General features: G+C 43.4%; 1 protein-coding gene across 2 annotated transcripts; it reads right to left on the bottom strand.

Annotated features, from left to right (window-relative positions):
- Nucleotides 1-27916, bottom strand: RAB39A (RAB39A, member RAS oncogene family). 2 transcript variants are annotated; one of them, XM_024216786.2, is made up of 3 exons: nt 27910-27916; nt 19064-19277; nt 1-427 (listed from the first exon to the last, which is right to left on the bottom strand). In XM_024216786.2, the coding sequence occupies exons 1-3, from the start codon at nt 27914-27916 to the stop codon at nt 1-3; spliced, it is 648 nt and encodes a 215-aa protein (XP_024072554.1). The 2 variants fall into 2 exon arrangements, with proteins under 2 accessions (XP_024072554.1, XP_024072545.1); XM_024216777.2 differs by lacking the exon at nt 27910-27916 and having other exon boundaries at nt 19064-19386.

Raw genomic sequence — 27916 nt, 5'->3', positions numbered from 1 at the left:
TTAGCAGATGCATCGTCTTCTAGGCTTTACAGCCTCCTCTGATGAATGGACAACATTTGGAACAAAGCCACTTTTAACACCTTCCCATCCATCCTGTATAGAAATTTCTCCTTTCTTTACAAGTTCATATATGTCTCGGGTCAGAATCGTAAAGGATTCTTCAACATTTGTGGCATCTTTTGCTGAAGTTTCTATGTATTTCATACCACGGGTAGATGACAGTTTTTCAGCTTCTTCTCTTGTAACCTGACGCTGTGACACTAAATCACATTTATGTCCAACTAACAGAAACACAATTTGAAATGGCTGTACATGCATTTTAGCTTCTTCTAGCCAGTCTTTCACATGTTCAAAAGATCGCCGGTTTGTGATGTCAAACACCAGTAAGCCACCAACAGAATTGCGGTAATAAGATCGTGTTATTGATCTGAAAAGTGAAGAGAGAAGGGGGTAAAATAAGAGTTTAAAGGGAATGTAATTACATTTCTCAAGTTGATATTTCAATGCAGCAGTACATTCTTTACTTGCTACCATCTCTTCACAAAATACACATTTGTTCTTTTTCATAAACCAGAATTTATTTACTGAAGTTGTCTTTGATCATGTTCATTGTCCATATTTTCTTAAAGCCAAAAGCTGTCACTGCATGCAGCATCTTTGGACTCAACATCTCTGATATCAGCTTTGGATGCAGACTCAATTTGGAAAGAGGTATTTCTGGTAAAAAAATTACCATGTTGCACTTATTCAAGAAGAAAAAAAATTACAGCATTAACTACTACTTTTTTAAAGATAAGGCTCTGATCCTGCAAACAGAACTGTCCCTTGGGTAGGGCGAATCGGGGCGACCGCCCTGGCCCTGCACTTTGGGGGGTCCCGGGCGTCGATAAAATTGGGACTGTCCTGATATTTAGCCCTTTGTCCCGCGTCCTGACCAATGTACGATCGGGACGCAATTTGTCCTGGTATTCAAGTGAGGAAGCAAATGGGGAGGCGAGCGGCGGGGAGGCGGGGGAGGAGGCGAGCGGCAGGCGGGCAGGTGGGAGGGGGGTGAGGAGGCAGGCAGGCGGGTGGGAGGTCGGTGGTCGGGCCCGGGGGCGGGGGGGGCACGCCGGACAGATGGTGAGGAGACTAGCGGGGAGGCGGGCGGATGGCAAGCAGGAGAGCGGCGGGCTGGCGGATGAGGAGGCGGGCAGGTGTGCCGGGCAGGAGGAGACTAGCAGGGTAGCTGATTTGTCCCGGGCCCCGTACCTCCCTAGGGACGGCCCTGCCTGCAAACACTCATGCATATACTTAACTCTGCTCATGTGAATAGTTTTATAGTTAAGCACATGGAACAGTGTTGACAGAATTGGGGCCTAACTTTGCCATAGACAAGTATACTTATTGTAATCTCCTCTCAAACCAATTCCTTGATATTAAACTCTGTGCAGATAATCATGCCTGTTGAGGTCAGCAGCAATAAGACTTGTTATGTTCATGGCATACGAAGAGAGAAGTTAGAAAAATAAAACACTCTTTCTGGAAGGCTGCAACACAACACTACTTTATTTCTTAGAATCCTGAACCCTAACTTGCAAAAATCAAAGACAGAGAGAGACAAAGCAGCTGCTCCCTAAGGCAAAGAGGCACAAGTCACTCCACCTTGCTCTAGGCTGGCTCTCTGCACAGACTGACCCAGATGGCAGGCTTTCCTACAGAGCCCCATACCTTACAAGCAGGACCAGGAAAGCCCTTGACAACTGAACGTGATATTTTACAATTTTAACAGTTTTAAATATACCACAAGACCAAGAAAGGAAGTTCTGTAACACTGGCCAAAAAGAAATCGGAGGGGCAAATGCACTTATGACAGCACTGACAAAGAACCTTTCTTTACCTCTTGCCCAACTACGGCACAGGGCTTCCAAAATTCTTCATGCTACAATCACTCAGGCTTGGAATGAGACATTCAGCATTGGGGCTCTAGCCATCTGTCATCGATTCCAAGGCCAGAAGGGACCATTGTGATCATCTAGTTTGTATAACATAGGCCATAGAACTTCCCCAAAATAATTCCTAGAGCATATTTTTTAGAAAAATATGTAATCTTGTGTGACAGTGTACCCCATAAGGCTTTATGGGGAGGGGGTGCTTATAAATGTATGTATGACATAACTGGAATATGTTTGGTGCTGCCTGTGCCAGGTAACATATCTCCATAAAGGTTATGGTCTACTATATCTATTCATCGTATTTGTACATATATATATCATTTTCTACTTGAGGTTAAGAATATGGTCTGTATGCTTGCTTGGTTTCTAAGTAAGCTTTGGGAGGCATTTGGTCAGCTTCTTTAGGAAGGAATTCGCCAGGTTAAGTACCTGATCAGGGAACAATGCATCTTGGAATGCTCCAATCCACATAAGAAGTCTTCCTGGAGACATGCAAGATTCCATGTGGGCAATGGCTTCAGCCTGTAAAGACTGAGTCATGCAGGGACATGTGACTTGCCCAGGTGACTCCAGAACTCCATCTTGGAGCTGGACTTTGCATAGGCTGGAGGAGGGGGGTCTCCTCCCACAAGAGAGAGTCTATTTAACCCTGGGGGAGACCCCTCCATGTTGTGTTCAGCTGGCTAAAGAAGGAGCCTCTCCACCCCCCCAGGATGCTTGAAAGAAACCGAAACAAAAGACAGTAACTACAGGGGTTGTGAGAGATTGCTGGACCCAGGCTAAAGGGAGATTAGCCTGTGAAAGGGAGCATTCTGGAACTGGTGAGGAACTTATCTGTATTTAGTTTGATTAGGCATAGATTTGCGCATTTTATTTTATTTTGCTTGTGACTTACTTTGTTCTGTCTGTTACTACTTTGAACCACTTAAATCCTACTGCCTGTATTTAATAAAATCACTTTTTATTTAGTAATTTACTCAGAGTATGTATTAATACCTGGGGGAGCAAACAGCTGTGCATATCTCTCTATCAGTGTTATAGAGGGCGAACAATCTATGAGTTTGCCCTGCATAAGCTTTATGCAGGGTAAAACGGATTTATCTGGGTTTAGACCCCATTGGGAGTTGGGCATCTGAGTGCTAAAGACAAGCACACTCCTGTGAGCTGTTTTTGGGTAACCTTGCAGCTTTGGGACAAGTGATTCAGACCCTTGGTCTGTGTTAGAGCCAGACAGGAGTGTCTGACTCAGCAAGACGGGGTGCTGGAGTCCTGAACTGGCAGGGAAAACAGAAGCAGGGGTAGTCTTGGCACATCGGGTAGCAGCTCCCAAGGGGGTTTCTGTGATCCAACCCGTCACAGTGGCGTAGTTGGCAGGATCTGTGCACAGCTGATTGCTTTGAGATACTGGTAGAGATTTTAAGTGAGTTTTAAGTGTGGTGGCTGGAGAACAGACAAAGTGGTTACTGGTTTGTTATTTTCTGTTTGCTTATTTCGGGCAAGGGAAGTAGGGACAGAAAAGGAAGCAAAATAAGTAAGGCGGAAGATCAGAAGAAAGCAGGAAAATGAGTACTAGTGACCTCAGTTTCAGTGAACTGCTGAGGGATTGTAGCCCAGCACAAGAAAGCAGGACAATGAGTACTAGTGACGCTGCTAATAAACTAAAGCTGGCCAGGCTGGTAGCAAAAGAGAAAGAAAATGAACATAAGAGACAGTTGGAACTAAGACAATTAGAAATTAGTGCCAGGGAGGCAGAAGGAGACTCCAACATAACCTTTGGTAAATTGTTCCAATGGTTAATTACCCTCTCTGTTAAAAAAATCTATGCCATATCTTCAACTTCTAGCCATCAGATCGCGTTTTATCTTTCTCTGCTAGATTGAAAACCTCATTATCAAATATCTGTTCCCCAGCAGGTACCTATAAATTGTAATCAAGTTACCCCCTAATCTTCTCTTTTGTTAAACTAAATAAACTCAGGTTCTTGAGTCTATCACTATAAGGTAGGGTGACCAGACAGCAAATGTGAAAAATCGGGATGGGGAGGGGGGTAATAGGAGCCTATATAAGAAAAAGACCCAAAAATCAGGACTGTCCCTATAAAATCAGGACATCTGGTCACCCTAATATAAGGTATGTTTTCTAATCCTTCAATCATTCTCGTGACTCTCCTTTGAACCCTCTCCATTTATCAACATCCTTCCTGAATTGTGGACATAAGAACAGGAAACATATTCCAGCAGTGATTGCACCAATGCCCAATACAGAGGTAAAATAACCTCTCTACTCCTACTTGATATTCCCCTGATAATGCGGCCATGGATTTTGGCCACAGCTGCACACTGGGAGCTCAAGTTCAGCTGATTATTCATCACAACCCCGAACTGGGGTGGGAAGAGGTGGGGCTGGGGCAGGGAAGGGGCGGGGTGGAGGCAGAGCAGGGGCGGGGGCCCTGGGGAAGAGCCAGAGCAGGGGCTGGAGCAGCACGCAGCTGCGTAGGGCACCAGGAAATTTGGGGCACCCCAAATTTCCTGGTGCCCTGTGCAGCTGCGTGCTTTGAGTATGGGTAAGGACGGCCCTGGCGGGAAGGGATGGAGTGGGAGCAGGGCCTGTGGCAGAGCCAGGGGTTGAGCACTGAGCACCCCCTGGCACATTGGAAAGTTGGCGTCTTTAGCTCCACTCCCGGAGTCGGTGCCTATACAAGGAGCCGCATATTAACTTCTAAAGAGCCGCATGTGGCTCTGGAAACACCCCGGTCTAGATCAGTGGTTATCAAAGTCGGTCCGCTGCTTGTTCAGGCAGGGCCGGCTCCAGGCACCAGGCACCCAAGCTGGTGCTTGGGGCGGCACCTGGAGGGGGGCGGCGCGGCGCTCCGGCCCCCGGGGAGAGCGGGGCCACAGCCGGGCTCGCCGCCCTCCCCCCGGCGCTCTGACCGCCCTCCCCCCCGCGCCCTCCCCCCGGCCGCCGGGGGGAGAGCGGAGCCCCCGCCGGGGCTCGCCACCCTTGCCCCGGGGCTCCGGTTGCCCTCCCCCCCCTCCGCCCCCCCCCCCGCCGGGGGGGGTGGGGCGGCCGGAGGCTTTTTTGCCTGGGGCGGCAAAAAAGCCAGAGCCGGCCCTGGGTTCAGGGAAAGCCCCTGGTGGGTCGGGCCGGTTTGTTTACCTGCTGCGTCCGCAGGTTCGGCCGATCGCGGCTCCCACTGGCTGCGGTTTGCCGCTCCAGGCCAATGGGTGCTGCGGGAAGGGCGGCCAGCACATCCCTTGGCCCACGCCGCTTCCCGGTGGTGCTCACAAGAAGAATGTCTGATATGTAATTAAGCTCTTTTCCTTTAAGGTTGGGCAGGACAGAGTCCTGCCATGAGTGCAGGGGACTGGACTAGATGACCTCTCAGGGTCCCTTCCAGTCCTATGATTCTATGATGACCTCTGAGGATGCTGCTAAAATAGTTTGGATCAGGGTAAACCCTACTTGATAACATTTTTCTACATCAGTAACCCTCCTTAACTGTTCAGTTTATCATCTGTATAATTTTTTATAACAATTTGAACATAAAGGTATAACAAACTCAAATAATGATGTTGCAGATGTGTATGTGAATCCTGGGATAATTAAATTCTGGTAGTCACAGCAAGTTGCATTTGAAGGGGTAGCAGCTATATACTCGGGTAAGACTAACTGTTTACCCTAATATTTTGGACTGATCTTTTCCAATATCTTAGGGCCAAATTCTATTGTGGATGTGTGTGCGTGCAGTTCTAAAGTAAAGCCAATGGAATCTTACCTCAATATTAATTCAAATTGGCTTGCATCTGAAAAATGACGGTGCTGAACACTGGCTGAAGAACCATAAATACAGGGTAGATGATACTTTGTGTGAAGTGTCTAAAGGATCTGTATCAGGCTACGTCTTACTCAGTATTTTCACTAATGATTTAGAAGAGGGCATAACTAGCATGTTGCTGAAATTTTCAGATGATGCTTTGGATGAATTGCAAATGCAAGCAAGGACATAAGAAATAATTGAATTGGATCTAGAGAGACTAGAAATATTGCCACCAAAATGAGATTTAACTTGGAATAATGTAAATAATGCAAGCAATCTGAAGAAAATCCTTGAAAACAGTAATGCAGAAAGTGATATAAGCAATAAGGGACAGAAAATTAGATATTGGTTTATACTGGAATAATGCTATACAAGTACCATACTTTCTTATATAGAATTATGTGGCATCAAATATCCATGAACTGTCTATTTGCCTTTAAATAATACCTCATGTACACCTGTGTGTTTTACATATACAGGACCAGATCCTCAGCTGTGTATCAGTGTAGCTCCATGGCTTCACTATAGCAATGTTGATTTACACCACCTAAGAATCTGGCCTGTATTATTTGTTTAATTAACTAAAAACAGTTTTGCAAAATAAACAAATGATTAAAAAAGGCAACTGTAATTTTGGACTATGTAAGAAGTAGCATCATATCAGGGAGAGAATAGTTTCTATCTTTTGGTACAATCATAACTCAAATAAATCTTTCATTTTCAGATCTCATTATTAAAGAGAACCTGATAAACTTGAGGGAGTTCAGAAAACAGCAAGAGAGGAGGGTTGGAGAAAATAACATATGAGGAAAGATTTTTTTAAAAATGATTTAGATATGTATAGTTTAATTAAGTGACAGCTAAGGAGGGCAGATATGTGTGGAAATACTGTCTACAAATATTTGAAGAGGTTTAACCTCAAGGAAAGCAATTATTTAGAGTAGTGTATTACATGAAAGTATAATTATGAGTGATGAGATAAAATTAAGAAGTAGGAAATTCAGGCTGAAAATCAGGAAAAATCTTCCTGGGACTGAGATCTATTAGGCTGTTGCACAGTCACTCCAAAAGAAGTCATGGAAGACCCCAGACTTGACATTTTTAAAACTAGACTGGGCAAACACTAGAAAAATATACTTTGGGGAACATTCCAGCATTGGTTGGGAAATGGACTATGACCCAGATCCTCAAAGTTATTTAGGTGCCTAACTCCCATTCAACTCAATGGGAATTAGTCTCCTAAATACCTTTGAGGATCTGGGCCTCGGTGACTTAATAGATGCATTGTATCTCTGACTTCAGTGGTTCTCATTCACACTATTCTCTAACATGCCAAAAGAGAGGGTAGTGATGACAGTGCATGGGCTAGATGATGCACAATAGGTCTTTCCAGCTATAGATTCTATGAAACCATATGAAAGGGCAGAATTTGGTCCTTACTAATATTAAGGGAAAATCTTTTAAGTATTTTTCGATGGTATTAAATTTATTTCTCAACTCACTCTGTCCTACCCAACCTTAAAGGAAAAGAGCTTAATTACATCTCAGACATTCTTCTTGTGAGCACCACTGTCTGACCACCATCACAATAATTATGAACAGCATGATGCAGTTCATAAGCAAAACACCCATTGACATCACTAGCAATGTGCAAATAAGTGCTGCAATATCAGACCCTAAAAGAAGTTTAATTTATTGTAAAAGAGAAAATGAAATATACAGTATTTCCCTCTTATTAGATTATTATATTAGAGTCATGATATCACAAAGATTTGCTAAGTGTGAATCAAACCAAGTTTAGGAGTGTTACTAAACTTGAGTCTAAAAATCATTCAGAAAAAACAATGCTATATTTATTCTCTACACCATATAAATCAGTGACAGGTTATGAAACCTATGAACCATTTGTGCTTTTGCTAATTATAGTAAAACAATCTATCTTAAAAAAAAAAAAAAAAAAAACCCCAGCCCAGGATAAACAATGTTTACTAAAGGATATCAGATTCTTGAAAGGACTGCTATCATTTCAGATTTGCAACAAGAGAGTTTGTATCAAAGCTATCAATAATACATTTGTAATCTTCATACAACACTTTTCAACAAAAAAGGCAGGGTTTTTTTTTTTTGAGAAAGTTAATCTTTGTCGAACAGAACATGTTAAAATAAGTCTTAATAAGTCTCTGCCTATTCAATAGATTAAATAAGGCTACAGTAGATATTAAACCGGAACCAGATGGCTTTGATCCTGAATTCTACAATTACAAGGCCCACAAAATAATTCTGTATTCTACAACAGTTTCCTGTTGAAAATGAGATTGCTCCATCAGAAAATCATGCAGCAGACTGACCCTCCAAAGAATAATAATTTCACACTCTTTCGTTTTAATTGAGAGTATATTGTTGAATGTAGATTCTAAAATGCTTATTGAAATTATGACTTCTCATTTAGAGGAATCCTTCTGTAGGTTAATTAATCCTGATTAAACTGGCTTTACTAAAGTGGGAAACTGTTTACTTCAGAAGTCATTTTAGATTAAACTGAGTAATTAGGTTAAAAAATAAGTCCCTGATAGTCATTCTAAATGAAAACAATGATAAGATATTATGCACTGGACAACTGTTTCTGAAAATAAATGAGAGGGTATATTAATCAAATCAAACTGTATTTTTAGAGTGATGCTTATTTTAGAGTGATGCTTATTTAGCCACCAGTTTCTTTCTGATTCTGATCTCACTGATTTTTACTAAAATGAAGGAAACTTTCCAAATGAAAGCTTTATCTTTATCTAATTTAGAAAGAGAATTATTTTTATTCCCAGCCTAAGAACTATATTATAATGGAGTTAAATTTGAGAGTACATATTAAAAAATTACAGGGATGGTATAATTATCCCAAAACCATGTTTTACAAAGCCATAAGGTATTAATATAATATCCTGGCTTTGTAATGCATAGTTTTGGAATAATTACAACATCTATGCAATGTTTTTACCCTTAAGCTACTGATATATACTCTCAACCTTATCTGCATCAAAATGTAGTTTTCAGTCTTGGAATTTCCCTGATATTTAAAAGTTATTCAAAATTCAAACAACATTAAACAAGAAACCTAAAGCAAAATTGACCATGTGAAATTTCTAATGCTTTGATGATATGTAAAATCAACCGTAAATAATTTTAAAAAATTACCTTTTACGGGCAAATTCACTGGCACATCACTGCAGAGAAAAACAGCCAGTGTGCACTAGCCAGTTAAGATAGGTGTACAGCTGCTTTGCATCACAGCCGTGCAAACCAGTCAAACTTCACTGGTGACTCTGACCCTTAATTTCTTATTGATGTATGAGTTAGAGGGTGGTGTTAATGAGACAGGCAAAATATGAGAGTAGGTTTGGGGAGCCCAGTGCCAGAATCCCAATGACTCTGGGGTTTAAGGGCTCCCCATGCACTCCTCCCTCAGTTTCCCCAGAAGGTCTGGCTTGGTGCTTAGTGGAGCTGAGGCAGCAGTGCTATGGGGAGACTTTCAAGCAGAGATGCCCAAGCTAGTATGCAGGCAAAGAAACTTTAGGGAGCAGTGATAATTGGGTCAAGTAATCAACCAACGAAAACTCTTGACACACTGCCAGTCTGCTTCATACCACTGTCTCATTACAGTCAATAGACTTATTGCATGCAAATTAGCTGTAGGAGAAGGGTGGTAATTGGTTGATTTACATCTGTAGTCACAATGGCCCTACTTAAAAGTTACCTGAGCCCCTCTGTAGTCTATATAATCATAATAATTAAATACAACAATCATGAATAACTTTAGTTTAATTTCAATCTATTTTTTTCAAATACAGCCTATGCACAAGATTACAATTCATTTTAATTATATGGAAAGTTGAAGAGTCTGTGTTATTCCATTATTAAGATAATTCAGAACAAAGAAAAGATTGACACTTGCTAAATTTCTTAAAGGACTCAGTTTTTAATTAATTTGAACTCACACTGATTTACAGATTTACTTGTATGTGAGTTTGGGGATGATAGTCTATTTTGACTCTAACTGCGGAGCCTTTACCATTACCTCCATAATAAATGTATAGCCTTTCACACAATTTATATTTAATCTATATTAAAAACTGCATGTATAATTGTAAACATCTAAAAAACTCAGAGCAACAAGGCAAGCTAAATTCAAGTTCAATCTCTGTCTTTAACTCACCCCATGGCATGTATGTCTGCAGCTCAGATTACATAAAAGTAATCAACGTGGTTTAGCCCCAGGGAGGGCTGAAAAAATAATTTAAAGTCCACACTGCCTGCTCACTACTGAACCAGGCAGGTAATAAGCACTGCCCAGTCAAACTGGCAAACGATCCATTCTCTCTTCAATTCTGTCCTGACATTGCCAACGGCAAATTATTTGTTCCTACGAGGTACCTTTGCATTCAGTCAGGCATAGGAAAAAAACAAATGTGTTAACATGTGAGACGGTCATGTGAAAAAACTATCCAGTCTGGATTCATGTGAGTTTCACATACAGCTTGTTCAAAGTTTCCTCTCACTTAACCTGGAAGTTTATTGTTTTGCTTTAATGTGTAGACAAATATACTATGGTACAGTGTCACTTCAATGGGAACTGGGATTGCTCATCTTCTTTGAAAACCAGGCCATGGTTTTAGTACTTAAAGATGGATTCAGGAGCCTGACTAACTTCAGTCACTCGTGTTTGCAAATTTTGTGCAAATAATAAGATCGGCTCCCAAGTCAAAATCACATTCTGACTCACCTGTTGGATCTGCTTACCTAAAATCTCCTTCCATAACCAACTTCCTCACTAGAAACTCCTTCTATGTTGTAGAAACAGAATGCAGAGCTATGAAGAATGTGATAGGAACACAGAGATTGCCATACTGGATTACATCAGTGGTCCATTAGTCTAGTTCCTATCTCTGACAGTGGCCAGTATTAGATGCTTCAGAGAAAGGTGCAAGAAACCCTGTGATGGACAATTATGGAAAAGATTTGCCTAGAGGGAAAGTTTTTCCTAACCCCTGTCAATTAGAAGCTGATTTACGATTTGAAGCATGAAGCTTATATCCTTTATAATGTTTTATCCTATCTGACATTACTATGGATGTTCTTATTAGCCATGTAAATGTCTAATCCTTTTAAAAATCTTACCGAGGGCTTGTCTATACACATATTGTACTACTTTCATTATATCAGTATAGTTGAAGTGTCCTTAGTGTGGACACAGTTATACTGGTAAATGGTGCTTACACTGATATAGCTTATTTGTGTAGGGATGGATAACAAACTATACTGATATAAGGCACCATTATACCAAAATATCTTCATCTACACTATGATTTGTACTGATTTAACTAATTTGATTAAAAATATACACCTCTAATCAAAGTACAGTAGTTAAATTGGTACAAGAACTGTTCGCTCACCAAGCCTAAGCACTTGGCTTCAATGATATCTTGTGACAGTGAGCTACACAGGTTAATTATGCACTGTGTAAAAAAGTATTTATTTTATCAGTTTTAAATGTGACATCTCACAATCTAATTTAATAGCCCTTTGTTCTTGTATTATAAGAGAGTAAATAGGAGTGCCCAATTTACATTTTATTGTATAAATGCCATCAAGCCATGGTGTCTTGTTGCTTTTTATCAATATGTCTTAGTGCCTCCTCTTTGACACCTGGATCTCTGTCAGTACCTCTTCTTTATTACCTGAAATAAGTAAAGCTGGGCTATCTTGATTATCACTTCAAAAGTTTTTTTTCTCTTACTTAATTGGCCTCTCAGAGTTGGTAAGACAACTCCCACCTGTTCATGCTCTCTGTATGTGTGTATATATATATCTCCTCAATATATTTCACTCTATATGCATCCGAAGAAGTGGGTTGTAGCCCACGAAAGCTTATGCTCTAATAAATTTGTTAGTCTCTAAGGTGCCACAAGTACTCCTGTTATTAAAGCTGGGATGTGTGTGTGTGTAGAAATGAAGAATGCTAACATTAATAAAATGTTCAAAAACCTTCATAAGAGATTAACTATACTAGGCAACTCTCTGACACCACATTCTACAGGCCATTACCCTCTGATCCCACTGAGGGTTACCAAAATAAACTACACCATCTGCTCAAGAAACTCCCTGAAGAAACACAGGAACAAATCTACACAGACACACCCATAGAGCCCCGACCAGGAGTATTCTATCTGCTACCCAAGATTCATAAACCTGGGAATCCTGGATGCCCCATCATCTCAGGCATTGGCACCCTGACAGCAGGATTATCTGGCTATGTAGACTCTCTCCTCAGGCCTATGCTACCAGCACTCGCAGCTATCTTTGAGATACCACTAACTTCCTGAGGAAACTGTGATGTTGCACCCCATAATGCTTTATAGAAATATGCTTATGAATGTAAATATGACATCAATGGAATATGTTTTACGCTAAATATGCCATGTAACATATCTTTGCAAAGGTTATGTTCTACTGAACGTATTCATCCTATTTGTATGCATGTATCATTTTTATATCTGAAGTTATGAGTGTTGGCTCTATGCTTGTATTTAAAGTGTTTGCTGTAGGAAGCACCTAAGGTAAATCTGATCAACCTAGTGTGAAGGTGTTATTCAAGTAATTGGGAGTACTTGACTAACAATGGACCTTGATAGACACCAATCCACATCTGAGCTTTCCTGGGAACATTCAAACTAGCATGCGGACAATGGCATCAGCCTGTAAAGAACTGAGTCATGCCTGGACATGTGACTTGTCAGTGTGACTCCAAAACTCCATTTTGTAGCTGTAATTCTACCCAGGGGGAGAGAGGGGTTTCCACTCACAAGAGAGAGGCTATATAAGCCCCTGGGAACCCCCTCCATTTTGTCTTCAGCTGGCTCAAGAGATAGCCTCTCCACTCCAAAGGATGCCTGAAAGAAACTGGAACAAAGGACAGTAACTACAGAGGTGTGAATGATTGCTGGACCCAGACTAGAAGGAGGCTAGTCTGTCAAAGAAGCTTATTGGAACATCTCTGAGGGTGAGATTTACCTGCATTTAGTTTCCTACTGTTAGGTTAGACTTGCGTGTTTTATTTTATTTTGTTTGATAATTTACTTTGTTCTGTCTGTTATTACTTGGAACCACTTAAATCCCACTTTTTGTATTTAATAAAATCACTTTTTACTTATTAATTAACCCAGAGTAAGTATTAATACTTGGGGGGGGGGAAACAGCTGTGCATATCTCTCTATCGGTGTTATAGAGGGCGAACAATGTATGAGTTTACCCTGTATAAGCTTTATACAGGGTAAAATGGATTTATTTAGGGTTTCGACCGCATTGGGAGCTGGGTATCTGAGTGCAGGAGACAGGAGCACTTCTTAAGCTGTTTTCAGTTAAGCCTGCAGCTTGTGGGTGACATGGTTCAGACTTGGATCTGTGTTTGCAGCAGGTAAGCGTGTCTGGCTCAAACAAGGCAAGGTACTGAAGTCCCAAGTTGGCAGGGAAAATGGGCTCAGAGGTAGTCTAGGCACATCAGGTGGCAGTCCCAAAGGGGTTTCTGTGATCCAATCCATCACAGAAACTACAATCCTTTGGTGATCTTCCAGAAAACACCATCCTAGCTCTCTACACCAACATTCCACACAAAGATGGACTACAAGCCGTCAGAAACAGTATCCCCGATACCATCACGGCAAATCTGGTGGCTGAACTTTGTGACTTTGTCCTCACCCACAACTATTTCAGATTTGGGGACACTTTATACCTTCAAGTCAGTGGGACTGCTATGGGTACCCGCATGGCCCCACAGTATGCCAACATTTTTATGGCTGACTTAGAACAACGCTTCCTCAGCTCTCGTCCCCTAATGCCCCTACTCTACCTGCGCTACATTGATGACATCTTCATCATCTGGACCCATGGGAAGGAGGCCCTTGAGGAATTCCACCAGGATTTCAACGATTTCCACCCCACCATTAACCTCAGCCTGGACCAGTCCACACAAGAGATCCACTTCCTAGACACTACAGTACTAATAAGCGAAGGTCACTTAAACACCAACCTATACCGGAAACCTACTGACCGCTATACTTACCTATATGCCTCCAGCTTCCATCCAGACCACATCACATGATCCATCATCTATAGCCAAGCTCTAAGATACAACCGCATTTGCTCCAATCTCTCAGACAGACACAAACACCTACAGGATCTCTATCAAGCGTTCTTAAAAATACAATACCCACCTGGTGAAGTGAAGAAACAGATTGACAGAGCCAGAAGGGTACCCAGAAGTCACCTTCTACAAGACGGGCCCAACAAAGAAAGTAACAGAATGCCACTAGCCGTCACCTACAGCCCCCAACTAAAACCTCTCCAGCGCAGCATCAAGGATCTACAACCTATCCTGAAGGACGATCCCTCACTCTCACAGATCTTGGGAAACAGGCCAGTCCTCGCTTACAGACAGACCCCCAACCTGAAGCAAATACTCACCAGTAACTACACACCACAAAACAAAAACACTAACCCAGGAACCAAACCCTGCAACAAATCCCAGTGTCAACTCTGTTCGCATATCTATTCAAGGGACACCATCATAGGACCTAACCACATCAGCCACACCATCAGGGGCTCGTTCACCTGCACATCTACCAATGTGATATATGCTATCATGTGCCAGCAATGCTCCTCTGCCATGTACATTGGCCAAAACGGACAGTCTCTACGCAAAAGAATAAATGGACACAAATCTGACATCAGGAATTATAACATTCAAAAACCAGTAGGAGAACACTTCAGTCTCCCTGGATACACAATAACAGACTTAAAAGTGGCAATTCTTCAACAAAAAAACTTCAAAAACAGATTCCAATGAGAAACTGCAGAACTGGAATTAATTTGCAAACTGGACACCATCAAATTAGGCCTGAATAAAGACTGGGACTGGATGGGTCGCTACAAAAACTAATTTCCCCCTGCTGATACTCACACCTTCTAGTCAACTGTTTGAAATGGGCCACCTTGTTTACATTGGCCTCATTAGCACTAAAAAAGTGATTCCCACCCCTTCTTGTCAACTGTTGAGACTAGCCCACTTCCACCTTAATTGAATTGGCTCGTTAGCACTGGCCCCCCACTTGGTAAGGCAACTCCCATCTTTTCATGTGCTGTGTATTTATACCTCCCTACTGTATGTTCCACTCCATGCATCTGATGAAGTGGGTTTTAGCCCACAAAGGCTTATGCCCAAATACATTTGTTAGTCTCTAAGGTGCCACAAGGACTCCTCGTTGTTTTTGCTGATACAGACTAACACGGCTACCACTCTGAAACCTATAAAAGATATGCATTTCAAAAGCTGAGCCAGCGGAGTTCTGGAAGAATAAATGAGGCCAAGGACAATATGGTTGCCTTTCAGCATCCATAGTCTTCATGTGGCTGTGAACATACTATTCCAAAGCAGTATGACCATTCTGGAACATTAGCACCATTGATTTGAGGTTGTAAACCCCCGTTATAAAAAGCACCACCCCTAATAAATCCAGTTTCTCATAGCTTCATTTACTCACCAAAGACACTCCACAGAAGTGGGGTCAGCATGGATGGGCGTAGGCAAAAAAATTCTGAGAACTGCAGTTACTGGTAAGTAACCTTTTTTAACTCTATCATAAAATTGTCTCTGCAGATCCCTGCTATAGTAAATTAGCCCTCCCATTCCAGTTGTCTGCTAACGCTTGCTGGTGAATACTTAATTAAATAAAGACAGAAGCAGTGCTCTCTGATCTGGGCATAAGCCTGAGTCTCAGAACCAGGAATAATTTTGTGAAAAAATAAACTGAGCAACAAATGGTAGTATCAGAAATCGAAACACTTTATAGGGAAGCTATTGATGCTAACACTCTGGTAGAATGAACTTTAAAACATCCCACAATCTTCCTGGTACAAACAATTTGTCATAACAAGCTTGACTATAGGCCATAATAAATCCACTTGGATGACCTGTGAGCATAGATCATCTCTCCTTGGACTTTTTCTCAGAGTTCATAAACAGACTTTCTGAAGCTAGTTTCCCTGGCATAGTGTGAGGCTTAGGAAGAAAGGTAGGCAAAGAAATTAACTAATTTAGGTGAAATCTTATCCTATCTTGGTCAGAAATACACGGTGAATAACTACTTTATCTTCATTAAACATAGTCTATCTAGGTTCTTGTCCCACTAGATTGTAAACTCCTTAGGGTAGAGATATCTTTTTGTTCTCTTTGGACAGCACCTGGCATAACGGGGTCCTGGTCCATGATTGCAGCCCCTTGCTACTACCACAATACAAATAAATTAATAATAATAAAACTGTATCCATCACTGTATTATCTGATCTCAGTATAAGGAGCCATCCAGGCTTGCAACTTGCTTACCCACTTTGAAGAGGTAGTAAAAACCATGCCACTTTAACTGAAAAGTAATGCACTCCTCAGCAATGTAAATGGTGTTTCCATGAGCCTAATTAGAATCAGACCCCAATCCCAAGACACCGCTGGCAGATCCAATAACTTTCTCAGAAGTTTTACCATAGGATGTAGAAGAAAGAAAGAGAATTGAATAGGGTGGTGGTGGTGGCAAGTACACCATCAAAATGTACTTTTCTCTGGGGATGTCCCCTAGGCTTGGGACCAGCAGTGGGCTGGCGTATAACTACTATGGATTCCCCTTACACAGGGAAATCCTCTGGGAGTGTATTAAGCCAGGCTCAATGTAGGGACAGTGCAAAGGAGCTGGAGCAGACTTGAAAAACAGACCTATACACTGCTTGGTCATTTTTATTGTTACAACAAAAGCATCCTAGTAAGTTAAGAAGACCTTTTGGCATCTTCTAATCTCCCAAAGGTTATAGCTTGATTATGATCTACAGTTTTCTTCATTTAAGTGTAATGAACAGAGCACAGACTATACAAGTTTCCAACATACTGTTTATATTTTAGTAATCTATTTGTAACATGCTTGAATAGATTTAAAAGGCTAAGCACAATAATTGCTTTCATAATTTCTATGTATGCCAACTGTCAAGACATGTCTACTAGCAAACCAAACACATTTAACAGTATTTCTTCTGGTAAATATCTGCTGGGTATTGAAGAATACACATCATATACACTAGTGGGTAAATGTCAAAGCAACGGCATACATGACTCATCATTGCATATCCCCTGAGCATCATCATGTTAAATGATGGCTATTATTTGATTTCAGATGGTACTTTATTTACATCCCTTTGAGTCAACTAACAGTCTTGTCATTGGATATATTGGCCCTTTGCCAGCAAAATCAAACTACAGCGACTACTGGTTATTAGGCCTGTGTTTATAAATATTTTACATTTGTTTGTAGGAAAATACTAGGAAGCTGAAAAATATTAAGAGGCTGTTGTTATCAGTAGTGAATTCAGCACTAATCTTGGAGAGGCCTGACTCTGCAAAAAAATATTTATGCACTTCTGACTCATGCAAGCCCAGGAAAGTTGCTGGTTACTCTTACGGGTGGCAGGTTTGTATAATTTTTGGTGGTGCACAGAACTGGTCCAAGTCCCCCCACCCCACACCTGCCTTGTAAGCTGAGATATATATTTTAAAATAATGTAAAAATGGACTGGAAACAGTACAGTTTCCCTATATTGCACAATTTGGGGGGGGGTATGCGGGGATGAGGGCTCTGGCTGGGGGTGAGGGCTCTGGGGTGGGGCTGGGCATGAGGGGTTTGGGGTGTGGGAGGGGCTCAGGGCTAGGGCAGAGGGTTGGTGTGTAGGGTGAGGGCTATGGGGTGCAGGTTCTAGGTGGGGCAGGGCTCGGGATGAGGAGTTTGGGGTACAGGCAGGCTGCCCGGGGGCTTGGGCCAGACAGGAGGACTCCACAGTCCCCCAGCCCTCTCCCCACCGGCAGCAGTGAGCTCTGGGGAAGGGGCCTCCTTAGTCCTCCCAGCAATACACTCATCCAGCACCCATGATTTAGTTGGGAATCTTTGAGCAGGGGGTTGGACTAGATGACCTCCTGAGGTCCCTTCCAACCCTGATATTCTATGATTCTATGATTCTATGATTGCATGTGCTCCTAAGGGACAGGCCCCTCTCAGGTCCAGGAAGCCCCCTTGCCTCCCCTGTGGCGGGTGCTGGGGGGGAGGGCTGCCATCACATGTGCGCCTCCTCCCCTCCTCTCTCCACAGGCAGCGGCTGTGCCACCACCTCAGCCTGCCGCCCGTGCTGCTCCCTTTTGTAGCCAGCAGCGGCCGGCGAGGGAGTACAGCGTGGAGCAGCAGGGCAGCCGCCCGCAGCCCACGGCACAGGTAGGGACACGGCCCCGAACATTGGAGGAGCCGGGCCCCCGGGCCCTGAATTTGCTGGATCACAGGCTCCATGGGCCCATACAACTCGCCGCCCCTGGTTACTCTGTCTCCCTGTCCAGGGAATAGGTTGCCCTGTCAGCTGTGAAGGAACTGTGGATCTGCAAGGGAGGAAGATGGCATGTGTAAATGAATCTCCTGCAATTTCCTATGAGGGTCCCTGTCACAATTTAACCCCACCAAGCTCAGGAATACGCTGGAAGCACAGTGGTCATCAAGAGTCTGGTTTAAGGGAGGAGGATGTGCCTTAGGGGAAAGAGGGATGCCTGGCTTTGCCTTCTCCAGAGGGAGGAGAGACAGGAAGGGGGTACCAGTGGCTGGACTGGGAAGTGTGTGATGAAGGACAGGAGTGTGGGGGTTGGGGTGGAGGTGAGTTCCTGTGGCTACAGGCAGTTCGGGGAGAGTGGGGACCCTAGAAAGCAACGTAAGCGGCTAGGAGGACAGTGTGGTCCCTGGAGGGATGGGGGGGAGTAGGGAGCACTAGGGTCTATGCAGGGGAGGAGCAGCAGGCGGGAGGACCGGGTGCGATCAGGGTGCAGTAGGGTGTGTCCAAGGTGTGTTGTGGAGACAGGAGGGTGATGGAGGGGTCCCAGGTGTGGGGTATGGTCCCGGGGAGGCACAGAAGTGATTGAGGAAGGGTAGGGGGCAGGATGGCGGTCCCAGGTGTGGTGCTAGGGTGGCAGGGGGATGGGCGGGGAAGCAGGAGCGGGGTCCCGGGAGGATGCGGGGATGGGCGGGGAGGCAGGGGCAGGGTCCTGGGGCGGCACAGGGATGGGCGGGGAGCCATGGGGTCCCGGGGCGGCGCGGGGACGGGCGGGGAAGCAGGAGCGGGGTCCGGGGCCGCGCGGGGACTGGCGGGGAGGCAGAGGCGCTGGGAGGAGGCCGGGAGCGAGACAAGCCGCCTGTACCTGAACCGCTCCTGCCCCGCCGTGTCCCACAGCTGCAGCTTGACCCGCTTGCCGGGCTCGATCTCCACCAGGCGGGAGAAGAAGTCCACCCCCACGGTGGGGTCGCAGTGCAGCGGCCCCGGGAAGCGGCCCTCGGTGAAGCGGTGCAGGAGGCAGGACTTGCCCACGGTGGAGTCGCCCAGCACGATCAGCCGGAACTGATAGATCCAGATCGCTGCGTCCATGGCGGCCCCGGCCTGGCCCGCCTCGGCCTCGGGGCCCTTCCTGGGGCTCCTCCTCGGCCGGTGCCTGCACCGCGCTCCCACCGCCCCTATCCCGGGCATCGGCGCTGCAGGCCGGCTGGCGGGGAGGGGACGGCTCGGACCCGAGCAGCTGCACCCTGTGATGCCAGGGAGGGGCGGGGCCCCCGGCTCCCGGTGGCGATGGGGAAGGGCTGGGGTCCCGCCTATCCCAGTGGGGAAGAGGGGAGGGCTGGGGTCCCGCCGATCCCCACGAGCAAAGGGCAGGGTTGGGCGTCCCACGGACCCCGTGATGCAGGGGGGAGGGCTGAGGTCCCTGTGATCCTGGGGGATGGAGGAGGTACAGGTGGGGGAGGGAGGGCGCTGTCCCTTCAGCACCTGTTCTGCTCAGGTTGAGCTGAACAGGTCAGCCTGAGCCATTGCATCACACAACCTGTGCCTTCCCTGCAGAGTTAACTCATGCTCTTCTTGGGATGTCACCCCAGCACGCCTCCCATCCACACACACAACCCTCTCACCCCAGTGTGGTGGTGCTTTCAGCCGTGCTAGCTGGCCCAGCTGGGGGTTTAGCCAACCACACTGCAGTGAGGAGGCAGGCTAAGCCACTCAGAGCCTACAGTCCTCCAGTGCCTTCGCACAGTTCCCCCCATGTGCCCAAAAGGACAGACAAGAACTCCACAATTCACTGGGAAAGACTCATAGAGTGGCTTAGCTTACTGCAGCATAACCAACTGTGGTATGTTCCCGCACAGGTCCTAGTGACACACATGGGAGCCCAGTCCCAAAGAGGACATAGTGATTCAGACGTGGTGTTGCAGTGTAGCTGTTCATCTCCCAGCTAGGCTACTCTGGGTGCTAAGACCTGGGTGCCAATTACCCTGGCTAACTGTGGGGAAGACATTTCCTTGAAGCAAGAGTTTCCCCTCCATCCCCAACCTCCAATTCACACATGCCAGGCCCTATTCCCCTATTCAACAGCTTGTAACAACTCACAACAGATCCAACAAGGGCTGCAAGATGAGTGGATAGGGGAGTGAATTAGAGAGGCAGTGGGTGTATGTGTGTACAAGTTAGGCACTGAAAAGGATGAGCAGGGAGTCGGGGTACGATGTGGGATAGACAATGGACCGTGGGGCATGAGATAGGCAAGGGAAGGTGTGAGCAGGGCTGAGAAAAAAGGGGGTGTTGCAAAGTAAGGGTGGGTGCAATAAAGGGTGATGGGCAAGGATGGTGGAAAGAAGCATGAGCTATGAAGAGGAAGGGAGGGAGATGAGTAAGGAGTTGCAGAAGGGGTGAAGGGCATGAGATTGAGGTGTTGTGCAAGAGTGGGAGTAGAGCTGGGTGAATTTTTTTTTGTCAAATACTTTATTCAGTGAAAAATGTAGTTTTGGGGCGATCAAAACTAGCTATGAATTTGGTTCCACTTTGGGCAATGTTGTGACCAAATAACAAATGAAAAAAATAAATAATTGAAAGCCAAAAACGTTAGTTTTGACGTTTTCAAAATGAAATTCTTTGACCTTTTGCTTCAAAACAATGCTTCATTTAAAAATTTAGCTAGATTTATTTAAATATGTTTTTAAAAGTGGTAATCACCCAAAAATGTAACAAATTAAAAAACTGAAAAAAATGTTTTGCGTCAAGTGAATGTTTTGTTTGACCCAAGATTATTATTGCAATTAATTATTATTATTTATTCAGTCTTGTGTTTCATTTTGGTGAGAAAACCCCCAAAATTTCCATTTTGGTTTGTCCCGAAAAAATTTGGGAAGGATTTTCCACTTCAGCTGCTGAACTGAAAAATCAATTATTTGCGGAGCTCTGGGTGGGAGACAGACCAGGAAGGGCATGAGACTGAGGTGGAGAACTGTGAACTGGGAAAGGAACACAAGACAGTCAAGGAGAAGCATGGGTGGGCGAGAGTGCAACATAGTGAAGAGTGGGACCTGGAAAAGGGGTAGGAAGGCATGGGATGAGTCATCTAAAGAGGGACTGAGGAGAGACTCATGTAAGACGAGTTGAACAAGAGCAGGAAATGGGTGTTGAGAGATAAGGAAAATGTGGAACTTGGGTGGCAGCTTAAAATAAAATGGTCACTTGAGAAGCAGCAGCTGGAGGATTTGGCTTTTGCAACTGAGTGAGACTTCAGTGGCTCCTAGGTGTCCCTAGGAGGTGTCATGTTCCATCCAGTGGTGGTGATGTTCTGTCCAAAGTTTCTTCTCTTTTCTCTTTTCACCTTACAGTTAGGCTCCCATCAGTTCTATGTCCATGACAATTTCCATGGAATTAACCCCATTCTGCAGAAACAACTCGACACTTTTAGAAGTCATGATTGCCAACTTTGGGGCCAACCTCATTTTGCGTGCAATTGCTGTTATTGGCTCAATAAATATCTGTATATAATCTGCCCCTTTCCAGAAAGTTACGATGAAGAGCTTAGTCCCTATGGGAAGAAAACTGGGCTATGATATGTCAACAATGTCACACTAATGTCTTCACCTGTTCCCTGCTAACGCTAAATAAAAATCTTAAATATATTATACTATTGGATCCCAGCAAAATTCTACTCAACTAAAGTAACAGAGTGCAAAATGTTGGAGGTGTCAACACTCCCCAGCTTCTCGATCACACATACTCTGGCCCTGTGACAAAATTATCCTAAATTACTCTATGACACAGCCTCTACAGTCTTAACTCTCAGGCTTTTAACATCCTCATTACACTATGAATAAACTGTGTATATTAGACATAGGTGAAAATACCCCTATTCCAGTGTGTCTTAAATAATCTTCACCAGTGATGACCCTCTTTAAAATAATTCCTTGATAACAATGGAAAGATGATCGAGCCCCATTTCTTTAAGCACATAAGTGTTGAAGGGAGCTCCTTCTATCAACATGGACATTATCTTCTCAAGAAAACCTGGATAGTTTTTTCTCTGCCTTCAGTAACATATCATGTTGTGATCAACCTGTTGCACTATAGATTCTTCATTTTTCAAGCCCCAGGAATAACTCAGTTGTACATAAAAAGAATAGGAGTACTTGTGGCACCTTAGAGACTAACAAATTTATTAGAGCATAAGCTTTCGTGGGCTACAACCCACTTCTTCGGATGCATATAGAATGGAACATATATTGAGGAGATATATATACACACACATACAGAGAGCATGAACAGGTGGGAGTTGTCTTACCAACTCTGAGAGGCCAATTAAGTAAGTGGAAAAAAAGTTGTACATAATTGGTCAACAGGAGAGAGTTGTACATAATTGGTCAACAGGAGAGAAGGCAAGCCTCAGACCAGTCTCCTGGCCAAAAGGTCCAAATGGATGGAAATCCTTAAAAAAGGGTTTGTTCCAGAAAGGGAACTTGCTTAGATGGATCTTGTAGCAGCTGCTGCCACCTCAGAGCTGGGACAGGGAGGTGAGGAGCAGGCAGCGTGAGAGCTGGAATGAATAGGCTGGATGAGAACTAGAAAGCTGAGTTTGGAAGTAGCCAGTTGCTACTTTATTATTTTTTCTCTCATTCTAATAAAGTTCCTTGTTCAGTATTAAAAGAAAATTGTATTTTTTTACCCTTGTCACATGACACAGGGTAAACTGGAAATGGAGGGTAGCAGGGGATGCAGAAACTGGAGAAAGGACAGGAGTGATGAGTTGTTACAGAATGTGGAGGGGCATTAGGTTTGATAATAACAAGAAAAATAGGGTATTCATGGAGGAGAGGAAGAGAGATTTTCCAGAAGAAAAGAGCATGGAGGAGACCAAAAAAAATGAAGAAAACAGAGAGAAAAATATAAAGGGAAAAAAGAATCTCGTGAGGAAGATATAATTGAAATATACATACAGATAGAAATAGATATAATAGAAATAAAAGTATACAGAAGGAAGGAAAATGTCCATTCTAAGGGACAGCTCCTCAATCTTATGAACAAGGAAAGCAAAGAACTAACAAAAGGCAGGAGACATGGTACTTGTTTTATTTTATTTGAAGTTTCCTGTTTTAAATATCCTACATTCATAACAGTTATTTATGAAAAATAGTATTAGTGGAAAGCATTTTTAGTTTCTTTTCCATATTATGAGTAAGTTGGCACATCTTCTGTACATTTTATCCACATTTTGTTATCTCTTGAGTAGAATGATGGACATTGACATAACCTCAAGCTTTTTGGAGACCACAAGCTGGTCCCCATAGAAATGGGGCATGAGGGAAAAATGTATAAAGGCATCTGCCCTCCCTAAATGGTGTTTATAGGATAATAAATAAATAAATAAATACACACATACATACATAAAATAATAATAATTAATAACAACAATAAAAGTTAGCTTAAGTTTGGTTAAGAAAGTAACATTTTCCCTTACAGTTTGTGACCAGTATGGAAAAGGCCCTAATTAGCAAGTAAATGAAGGCCATGAGAATAGTAAGTAGTGTTACTTGTAGTATGAGAAGGATGTATGGTTTTAAAAGTAACTAATAAAGTAAAAACAGCTGCAGTAACAAGACAAAGGGAAATTGTCTCAAAAGAAAAAAAACCCCAAACCTTCCCACTGTATTGCTGTGCAAGCAAGGATGGCAGGAACGGGGGGAGCAGGTGGGGAAGAAAATAAGAGAAGATCTTGAAGGAAGGAAAGTAGTAGGGAGAAACTGCTTCAAACTAGCTTTTGCTAAAGCTAGTAAATTATCTGAAGTCAATTCTTGGCAATGACACCACTTGTTTGTATAAAAAGTAAACTCTTAAAGGGTTCATTACTAATACCTGCCTGACCACGTTGGAGCAGACCAATATGGGTCTAAGCACCCCTGGTTTAGCCTATTTGTAAGTATACTGATCACATGCTTATAAATATTTTTACTGTATTGAATTTAGTAACTGCTTATTGTAATTGCAAAAATAAAAGTTCAACTCAGACATGGCTATCCAGCAAGAGACAATCACATAAAAGAGAAAATAAATTAGTAGTGTGCAGTTGGGAGATAATTAACTAGTATAAATGCCTGATCCCTAGTGGTTGAATCTAATGACTGCAATGCATGTTATGAGGTTGTTATTGGTCTCCTTGCTTATGTCCTTCCTGCTAAGGACACAGTGATCAGAACCTACTTCCTTTGTCGTTATTCCCTTTATTCAGGAGATGTAGCTACCCAGTTATTAATTACTGATTATTATTACTACTGCTACTACTATTTAATGGCTGTACAAGACACAAAATTAAGATATTCCTAGCTCACAGTTTATAGTCTAAAAGAGACACACAGAAACAAGAGGACTCACTGGGAAGTTCAGAGGAGGGAATAACCTGGATTATTTTCCATCTTTAACCTTACTGGATGTAGGCATTCTGGAACAAGTGAGACTTTAGGGAGGGATTTGAATGCAGAAAGGCTGGTGGCTTGCTGAACTGGGATAGGGAAGCACCTGGCGGCATGGAAAAAGATATGGAAATGGGACTGGGAGCAAATACTAAATATTTAGGGCTTGATCCAATACCCATTAAGATCAATGGAAAGACTCCGATTAACTTTAATGGAAGTTGAATCATGCTCTTAGCCAGTAAACTCTTCAGGTTAGGGACTGTGTCTTTCTGTAAGTATGTACTAGCAGAGTGAGTCTCCAATGCTAACTGGAGCCTCTCGGTGCCACTGTGATCCAAGGGGATCATGTGCTTGATTCTTTTAGAGGCACTGTGCACTCATAACTGCAGTTGATGAAACCTGTAGGTGATGAGCACCTCTGAAAAATCAGGCTCATTAATCATACATTTCAAGGCATCTGTCACCTTTGGTATCTAAGCATCATGTCTGGAAAGACCATTATCCAACTATTCTGTGAATGATCCAGCAAGAAACCTCCATAACTTTTAAATCTGCAGAAAGGGTCAGTGTCATTACTTAAAGGGTGCACACACCTAGGAGGCAGATGAATTATTTACCATTAGGGTGGTACATGGGGGCTAAATAATGTAGGGAACATATAGGATTCTGGCTACAGCTAGCTCTGGCCCCACACACTATGCATCTTTACTGTTTTACAAAAGCTAGATATAAACAGAAGCAAGTAGTGGGTTCCTATCTGACAGGGAGACACAATGGGCGAAAAGGTTGGAATAATACATTACACTATGCCCAGACAAAGTGTGATATTATAGCAGATATTGTACACATGAAGCACTTGCACTTTTGAGTTCACTGACCCTATTGCTAATTCCAGTAATAGCTAGCAAAATCTGGAAGGACAGTATGCTTTATGGCCAGCCTAAACATAGCTCCCTGAAATCCATCTTGTCCTGCTAGTGGGATTTGACACTGCCTGACAAATGATAATCAAAAGAGCTGATGGGAAAACCTTGCATTTCTGAACCAGTCTGGCAAAGATTGCAGTGAGAAAAAATCCTATGCTGTGTCTTCTAGAGTCAGACATAACACAAAGCTTGAAGCTACTTAACACACTTTGATTAATAAGAAAAAAAAAAAAAAACGATCTCCCTGCAGTTACCTTCCAACATCCAAATGAGGAGGCTGCTTTCTTAACCCTAAAAAATATTTTGGTTCCTTCCTTCTGAGTCATACTTTCCTATGGTTTCAGGGAATCACATATAACACTCTGGCTTGGAAACATATAACTTACATCAAGATCTCCAGTACAGATATACAACTTTCGCTGTTCGGGCTCAACACAGTATTGTTTTTGGGGCTTTTTTCAGTTGATCCCCCCCAGTGAATAGTACCATGAAAATAACATTGGAGAAAATCTAGCAAAGCAACTAGAGTTAAAACCTAATGACATTGTGATTTTGAAAAACTCCTCTGATAAAAGATGACATACTTAAATTGTCCAAAGATCTTCACCACATTCCTAAAATACATACAGCTGAGGAACTTATTAACAGAGCAATTTTGATCCAGCAACCAAATAACACTGTTTCCCATACTTCCTTTTAACATTTCTCAAGAGTTTTGGTATATGTGATGCACCTGCAACTCAGATTTAGCTCTACCTATAGAATGTCTCCATTCCAGGAACAATACCTAGGGGGCCGAGGGCACAGTAAGTGAGGCAGAGGCAGTCTGGGGAAAAATCTCATACTGCTACCACGTTTAAGGCCCAAGACCAACATTCCATAAACAGGGTGGACTGGAACTCTTCTTAGGGATTGCTGGGAAATGTAGTCCTAAAGGCAAATGGGATTGTAGTTTAGGGTCCTGGCAAGGCCTGAGGGGAAACAAGGGTGGGATATATAAAATGTATCCTTTTCACAGTCCAGAGACAGATCGGTATTTGGTACATAGACATAACTGTCGAGTGTACTTCATTTTATTCCCAAAATCACAATCACACAAATTTGGTGTTCCCTCAGTTTTATTGTTGAAAAATTATTTACATCAGAAACAAAGAATGAATGCCCTGCGGCCATTTAGACTAATAGAATTAAACCCATAGCATATTAAGTTTCCATCAGGAATAATATTTTTGTGTTTTATCTTGGGCCTTTGTCACACATTGTGTTTACATTTGCACCTTGGTAAGTTCAGAAGTATTTATTCAGCTGCTATAGTGATGGGCACACTATAAAAATAGATTATATAAAATACATATGAGCACCATTATCCTTCAGCCCCTATTTTAACACCTGGCTTTCTAATAGAATCAGTCTAAATTTTTCCAGCAAAAAGTTTCAGTTTTGTTTTTTTCCATTGCTGAGAGCCAGTTCCATTGCATGGTCCGTCTCTCCTGCTGCCATTCTGGCATTGCACCCGACCCTCACCCTTCGCCTTGCGGGTGGTGACCCCACGAAATGGGCCCACATTGTCTTTTTGGGCTGGGTCCGGCTGGGTTACATGGGTAGCCTGACCACCAAATGCTCACCTGACACCACCCCCAGGGATAGGTTCTGGTATCTCTAGTCCAGGCGAGTTCACATGGTCATTTTTGGGCTTTCAAGAGAGTCTTGATGCGGATCGTTTTTAGTTTAGAACCTCCCCCCAGACCTATTTGCCTAGGGTGACCCTACCAGGAGCACTACACTCCAGATGACATAGCCCTGGGGTTTGTTGGAACATGCAAGCCCCTCCATCACAACAAGGTAAAAATCCTCAGAGGGAATTGGTGTGGCGGCAGCAGTGATGCAGGCACTGTACCAATCTGTGGTGGTGAAGCGGGAGCTGAGTTCTCGGATGAAGCTCTCTGTTGACAGGTCATTCTACTTCCCCATCCTCACCCATGGTCATGAACTTTGGGTAATGACCGAAAGGACAAGATCGCAGGTACAAGCAGTGGAAATGAGGTCTCTCTGCAGGGTGGCTGGGCTTTCTCTTTGAGATAGGGTGAGGAGCTCGGCTATATGGGAGGGCCTCGGAGTAGAGCCGCTACTCCTCCGGATCGAGAGGCATCAGCTCAGGTGGTTTGGGTACCTGATAAGGATGTCCCCTGGGAGGTTTCCGTTAGAACTATACCGGGCATGTCCCACTGGGTATAGGCCCTGAGACCGACCCAGGACATACTGGAGAGATTATATCTCATGGCTGGCCTGGGAACGCTGGGGAATCCCCCAGGAGGAGCTGGAACCTGTTGCAGAGGAAAAGGAGGTCTGATCCTCCCTACTCTCCAT

Source organism: Terrapene carolina, unplaced genomic scaffold (assembly GCF_002925995.2).
Source record: "Terrapene carolina triunguis isolate 2854851 unplaced genomic scaffold, T_m_triunguis-2.0 Scaffold138, whole genome shotgun sequence".
Classification (NCBI taxonomy): Eukaryota; Metazoa; Chordata; order Testudines; family Emydidae; genus Terrapene; species Terrapene triunguis.
Note: the sequence above shows the minus strand (reverse complement) of the source record. Positions and strands in the feature narration are given on the sequence as shown.

Excerpts from the sequence above, each read along its gene's own strand:
- RAB39A (XM_024216777.2), bottom strand. The coding sequence starts at position 19,386 with ATGCCCGGGATAGGGGCGGTGGGAGCGCGGTGCAGGCACCGGCCGAGG. Across the intron at positions 428-19,063 it reads GCGGGGCAGGAGCGGTTCAG|ATCAATAACACGATCTTATT; the intron begins GTACAGGCGGCT and ends TTCACTTTTCAG.